Genomic DNA, 6,461 nt, shown 5'->3' on the forward strand with positions numbered 1-6,461 from the left:
CTCGCATACCGAGTCGCAGCTCGGAATGGTTGCATATCAAAGCGGAACACCATTTTGTTATTAAAGGAATAAAGAACACTGACTTTTTGTATACAAAGTATGTATGTTTTGTTTTGTTCTCATAACGGACTACTGTTCTGCTACGTTACGTATATTTTGCGAAATATTTTTCATGTTGTTCGCATGACGTCAATTCAGAATCGAGTCGCCTATCAAAGCGAAACCAAATTCTGTTACTATATACGTAACGTAGCAGAACAGTAGTCCGTTATCAGAACAAAACAAAACATACATACTTTGTATACATCAAGTCAGTGTTCTTAATTCCTTTAATAACAAAATGGTGTTCCGCTTTTATATGCAACCATTCTGAGTTGCGACTCGGTATGCGAGCAAACAATATGTTGTTTTTATTCCGGAGCGTTCAATTAACAACCATACATTTTTTTAATAGGAAATCACAATTATCTGTATTATCACAACTCTGTTCTACTTTGCCTTATTATCTACCAAAAGAATACAAAGACGATTTTGCAAATGACACCATTTATGATATAATTGAAGATCTTGCTCCAAATGTCGATTATTTGTTGCGTGAGTGTCGTTGGCAGCAACAAAAAATTAACTGTTTCGATTATTTTTCTCCAGTGATGACTGACGAAGGTCTGTGCTTTAATTTCAATGGATTAAGTTCACACGAAATTTACACAGATGCGTAAGTCTAGTATTAGTATTAAATTGGTATTTCGATGCATCTAATTGCACTGTATTTGTGTAGAATGGCTTCGAGAATGATTAAAATAGGGAAAAGTCGAAATATGTCAGGATGGAGTTTGGAAACTGGTTACACCCAAAAATCCGACCATGTAAAATATCCAAGTACGGGTGATGTGGGCCAAAAGAATGGTCTTGATTTGCTTCTTTCCGGTTTTGAAAGCGATTTCGATTTTATGTGTATTCAAGTGCAAGGAGCCAGTATTAGACTGTCGGTACCTGGCGAAGCATATACTGACCATCATAATGAAGCTAATATAGATATATCAGAAAATTATCGATTAACGATTGTGCCCAGATATTCTGATATTTCGGAAGGACTACGTCGATATAAACCAGAACAACGCGATTGTTTACTTAACTCCGATCGACGATTGCGTTTCTACAAAAGTTATACTAAAGAAAACTGTTATGATGAATGTTTGGCGAATTTTATGAAGAATTCGTGTGGATGCGTTCCATTTTGGATGCCAAGTATGTAATTTATGGAATTCCATTGAGAGATATATTCATTAATTTATTTGTTTAAAGGGGATAATCAAACGAAAATTTGTGGCTCTGCAAAATATGAATGCTGCAAAGATACTTACTTCGAAGCACATTCTAATAATGGATGGTACTTTCATGTAGTATGCAAATGCATAAATCCCTGTATACACATCGTATACGATTTAAAAGTTGAACAAAATCATTTATATACTGAAGAAACCAGACGCTCTCAAACAAACAGCACAAAGTAAGAACAATTATATTACATGTAACTAACTAGTTAAACTAAGCAGCTAATTGAGTATATAATTTGTATACTTTTAGCCAACACCTCACACAGTTGTCTATATTTTTCGAAGAATCATCAGTTAAGGTAGTGGAACGAATGGAAACATATACGATCACCGATTTTTTGGCGATTTGTGGTGGTTTGCTTGGATTATTCATGGGCATTTCACTATTGAGCCTCGTCGAAATTATTTATTTTGCCACTCTTCGATTGTTTTGGATCATTCGTCGACCGAGAACTGAAAATATAGAGACGTCACCTGAAATACCACCTCCGGAAGGTCTGGATTATGAGAATAGAGTGGTTTGTTAAAAGCAATTCTTTTGTATGGAAAGCCAAACGTAAAATACGTTCATTTATTTATTTTGTCTTTTATTCAGATAAAAGTACTACGTCGCTTTTGCTATGTGATGCGGACATTTTTCGTGGAATACTGTCGGAATAGCAACCTTAATGGCTTTCGATATCTCGAACCCAATAGGAATTTACATGCGAGTGAAAAGTAAATGCAAATAGATTAAAACGGCAATATTATTATCGATTCATTGAATGTATGTGTTGCTTCTAGGCTCTTGTGGTTAATTGCCATTGGCGTTGCGCTTGGATATTGCGGTTCAATTATTGAAAATCAATACACTAAATGGCAAATGAATCCACAAAAAATAGATATAAGGGAAACGATAGCCGCAACTTTGATGATCCCATTTCCAACAATTACCACGTGCTCCGAAATCAAAAATAGGAAATCGGAATTTGACATAGCTTCAACACTCAAATCTAATTTATCCGTGGACAGGTGAGAATCGAAAAGAGAATCCTTTGTTTTCTATCGTTTTGAATAATGTCCAACTTATGTATGTTTAGCTCGAGGCGATTAAAGGCTTTGACTCATATCTGTCCACTTCTGCCCAATCACATTACATTCACGGACAATTTTACAAGCGAATCAATTTATGAAACTTTACAAGATATAGCATCGAAATTTCCAATGAATTGTTATTGGAATTATCATGAGAAATGCCCGACATTTATGGTACCAATTTTGACTGAGGATGGCCTGTGTTTCACTTTTAATGCTTTAAATTCATATGAAATGTACACAGATGAGTATGTTTATTTTTTTTATTAACATTTTTTATATTTTCATACGTTTTTTTTAATATCCATGAAAATGTTTGAAGAATGGCCCCTGGAATGATGACTGTCAAAAATAATCCAAACGTATCCGGATGGAGTTTGGACAGTGGATATTCATATCCATGGGGAATTGATAATAATACATATCCAATTCAAGCTGCTAATTATAAACTACTCAATTTTGTGCAATTTTTTGTTGAGATGTATCCAAACGATTACGAGCATAAATGCAGCGGACTTGAACAAGGTCTTAAGATAGTATTATCAACACCTGGCGAAGCACTGAGAATGTCACAGAATTACTTTCGAATCACAGAGAGTGAAAATATTAAAATGTATCCTGAAATGATTGAGGTTACTAAGAAGTTACGCCACTATCAACCAAATCAAAGAAAGTGTTTTTATAGCGACGAGCGACGACTGCGTTTCTTTAAAATGTACACCGAAATCAACTGCGAAGAGGAATGTTTGGCGAATTTCACCAAGACAATGTGTGGATGCGTGAAATTCTCAATGCCAAGTATGTCTTCACATTGAATTTGAGTGAAAAACTCTCATCATTATCACATCAATTATTATTCGACAGGAGATGTGAATACAAAAATATGTGGTGGCGCAAAGATGAAATGCTTAAGTGATGCACGAAAGATATTCTGGGCAACGAATAGTGGAAAAACTGTTCGAGACCAATGTAATTGTTTGCCAGGATGTACAATTATAAAATACAATCCAGTAATTGATCGACCCAAACAAGATTTAAAAACTTCACCTTCATACGATTCCAAAAAGGAGTAAGATTCACATTTACAATTAAAATGAAATCCATATTGTTTATATCTTTAAATTTTAGTCCTCATATACCTTTATTTTTTAAAATACGAAGCGGAGAAGGGTATGTGAAGAAATCCACAAGAATTGAATTATACAGTGTTCCAGATTTTTTGGCAATTTGTGGCGGTTTATTGGGATTTTTTGTGGGCGCTTCAGTATTGAGCATAATCGAACTCATTTACTTCTCCACTCTTCATTTATTTTGGAAAATTCGATGTACGCCATCAGCGAATGCCGTCGCTACATCTAATGGTGACGTAGAGAATATCGCTTCAACGAGCAATCAAAATATGTACATTGAAGACATTGAGTTAAGTTAAAAGAGACATGTAGAATTCCCCATTAAATTGAACCTTACACCCTAAGACCGACTTTCTTCGGCATTTCATATTCAGTTTTATGTGAAATTCACGAGAACAAGCGCGCTATGACAGGACAATTAATTCATTTTGATTTATGTCAATTGAAATGTTGGCAGTTCACCCAAGGGTAAAACCTAAACTAGTCTCGAAGCCACTTTTAAAATTATCATTGATCATGAGATAGTCCACAATTTTAACACAAAATCATAAATAACAAATTAGAAATGAACCATATCGCTTGATATGTGAACATTTTCAAGATCAATTAATCTAATGCAATTTAAAAGTGCCACTCGTGTACACTGATTGCATGAAATCCAACCGCATAAATTTAATCCTATAATATTATCAAATTGAATAAACATGTTTGCACGTACACATTTATGTAATGACAAAAATAAGGACGTATTAATATATAAAATGGAGAAGTCTGTTAGGAAAAAGTGTAAAAGGCTTTTGAGTGTTCAAGTGTGAAAATGTGTAAAATATTCAATATGGAAAGACTAAATCAATTTCGAAAGACAATTCAGAGTCAAATTCAAGTTCTAGTAAGTCATCTTAGCTCATTTAAATAGGCAAATTACACGTATGACAATTTACAGATGAACGCGATGATCCACTTTATTCAAATGATGTGGAAAAGTGTGATTGTTCGGATTATCATGGTGCTTCGAAATTTTCTCCAGGACTTTTGCACAAAGAGTAACATTCACGGTCTTCGATATTTCGCCATTCAAACACTTCATTGGAGTGAAAGGTATCACGAATACATTTTGAATTTTCATCAAAATTAATTTCCAATTTTATCTCTATGACCATAGATTCTGGTGGATAATTAGTTTTATCATAGTATTTTCGTTATGTGGATTAATGATTCGTGGCATTTGGATCGAGTGGAACGAGAATCCGATGACCTTGAATTATGACAAAACAGTACACGTTACGGAAATTCCATTTCCAACAATCACCATTTGCCCGCGAATTAAAGTATTAAAACAAAAATTGGATTTGTCATCAAGGTTCATACAAACTGATAGCGGATTTCAATTAGGAGTGAATTTATCGGATACGGAGTAAGCAAACTTGTACAATTGAATCCTATAGAATAAAAACAATATATTATTTGCTCGCATACCGAGTCGCAGCTCGGAATGGTTGCATATCAAAGCGGAACACCATTTTGTTATTAAAGGAATAAAGAACACTGACTTTTTGTATACAAAGTATGTATGTTTTGTTTTGTTCTCATAACGGACTACTGTTCTGCTACGTTACGTATATTTTGCGAAATATTTTTCATGTTGTTCGCATGACGTCAATTCAGAATCGAGTCGCCTATCAAAGCGAAACCAAATTCTGTTACTATATACGTAACGTAGCAGAACAGTAGTCCGTTATCAGAACAAAACAAAACATACATACTTTGTATACATCAAGTCAGTGTTCTTAATTCCTTTAATAACAAAATGGTGTTCCGCTTTTATATGCAACCATTCTGAGTTGCGACTCGGTATGCGAGCAAACAATATGTTGTTTTTATTCCGGAGCGTTCAATTAACAACCATACATTTTTTTAATAGGAAATCACAATTATCTGTATTATCACAACTCTGTTCTACTTTGCCTTATTATCTACCAAAAGAATACAAAGACGATTTTGCAAATGACACCATTTATGATATAATTGAAGATCTTGCTCCAAATGTCGATTATTTGTTGCGTGAGTGTCGTTGGCAGCAACAAAAAATTAACTGTTTCGATTATTTTTCTCCAGTGATGACTGACGAAGGTCTGTGCTTTAATTTCAATGGATTAAGTTCACACGAAATTTACACAGATGCGTAAGTCTAGTATTAGTATTAAATTGGTATTTCGATGCATCTAATTGCACTGTATTTGTGTAGAATGGCTTCGAGAATGATTAAAATAGGGAAAAGTCGAAATATGTCAGGATGGAGTTTGGAAACTGGTTACACCCAAAAATCCGACCATGTAAAATATCCAAGTACGGGTGATGTGGGCCAAAAGAATGGTCTTGATTTGCTTCTTTCCGGTTTTGAAAGCGATTTCGATTTTATGTGTATTCAAGTGCAAGGAGCCAGTATTAGACTGTCGGTACCTGGCGAAGCATATACTGACCATCATAATGAAGCTAATATAGATATATCAGAAAATTATCGATTAACGATTGTGCCCAGATATTCTGATATTTCGGAAGGACTACGTCGATATAAACCAGAACAACGCGATTGTTTACTTAACTCCGATCGACGATTGCGTTTCTACAAAAGTTATACTAAAGAAAACTGTTATGATGAATGTTTGGCGAATTTTATGAAGAATTCGTGTGGATGCGTTCCATTTTGGATGCCAAGTATGTAATTTATGGAATTCCATTGAGAGATATATTCATTAATTTATTTGTTTAAAGGGGATAATCAAACGAAAATTTGTGGCTCTGCAAAATATGAATGCTGCAAAGATACTTACTTCGAAGCACATTCTAATAATGGATGGTACTTTCATGTAGTATGCAAATGCATAAATCCCTGTATACACATCGTATACGATTTAAAAGT

At 34.4% G+C, this 6,461-nt stretch overlaps 2 protein-coding genes and 1 long non-coding RNA gene across 3 annotated transcripts; all 3 read left to right on the forward strand.

Moving 5' to 3' along the window:
- Positions 1-1,135: 1,135 nt before the first annotated feature.
- Positions 1,136-1,675, forward strand: LOC116349271. The gene is made up of 3 exons (XR_004201895.1): positions 1,136-1,248; positions 1,306-1,510; positions 1,588-1,675. It is a non-coding gene; the product is annotated as an uncharacterized LOC116349271 (long non-coding RNA).
- A 1,074-nt stretch (positions 1,676-2,749) lies between these two features.
- Positions 2,750-3,840, forward strand: LOC116349269 (pickpocket protein 28-like). Its single transcript, XM_031780634.1, has 3 exons — positions 2,750-3,209; positions 3,276-3,480; positions 3,540-3,840. Exons 1-3 carry the CDS (start codon positions 2,750-2,752, stop codon positions 3,838-3,840), a joined length of 966 nt encoding a protein of 321 aa, XP_031636494.1.
- Positions 3,841-5,658: 1,818 nt separating this feature from the next.
- Positions 5,659-6,256, forward strand: LOC116349270 (pickpocket protein 28-like; the record flags this gene model as incomplete). The annotated part of the gene is made up of 2 exons (XM_031780635.1): positions 5,659-5,723; positions 5,787-6,256. Coding segments are annotated over exons 1-2 (535 nt in total), but the record flags the coding sequence as incomplete, so codon positions are not given.
- Between the last annotated feature and the right edge of the window lie 205 nt (positions 6,257-6,461).

This window comes from Contarinia nasturtii, unplaced genomic scaffold (genome assembly GCF_009176525.2).
Source record: "Contarinia nasturtii isolate CC-2019 unplaced genomic scaffold, AAFC_CNas_1.1 Cnas_scaffold_2853, whole genome shotgun sequence".
In the NCBI taxonomy this organism is placed as follows: Eukaryota; Metazoa; Arthropoda; class Insecta; order Diptera; family Cecidomyiidae; genus Contarinia; species Contarinia nasturtii.

What these genes read in the sequence shown, in the direction of transcription:
- LOC116349269 (XM_031780634.1), top strand. Translation starts at nt 2,750, where the DNA reads ATGACTGTCAAAAATAATCCAAACGTATCCGGATGGAGTTTGGACAGT. An exon ending in CGTGAAATTCTCAATGCCAA is followed by an intron (nt 3,210 to 3,275) that starts GTATGTCTTCAC and finishes ATTATTCGACAG; the next exon opens with GAGATGTGAATACAAAAATA. An exon ending in TCATACGATTCCAAAAAGGA is followed by an intron (nt 3,481 to 3,539) that starts GTAAGATTCACA and finishes TTTAAATTTTAG; the next exon opens with TCCTCATATACCTTTATTTT.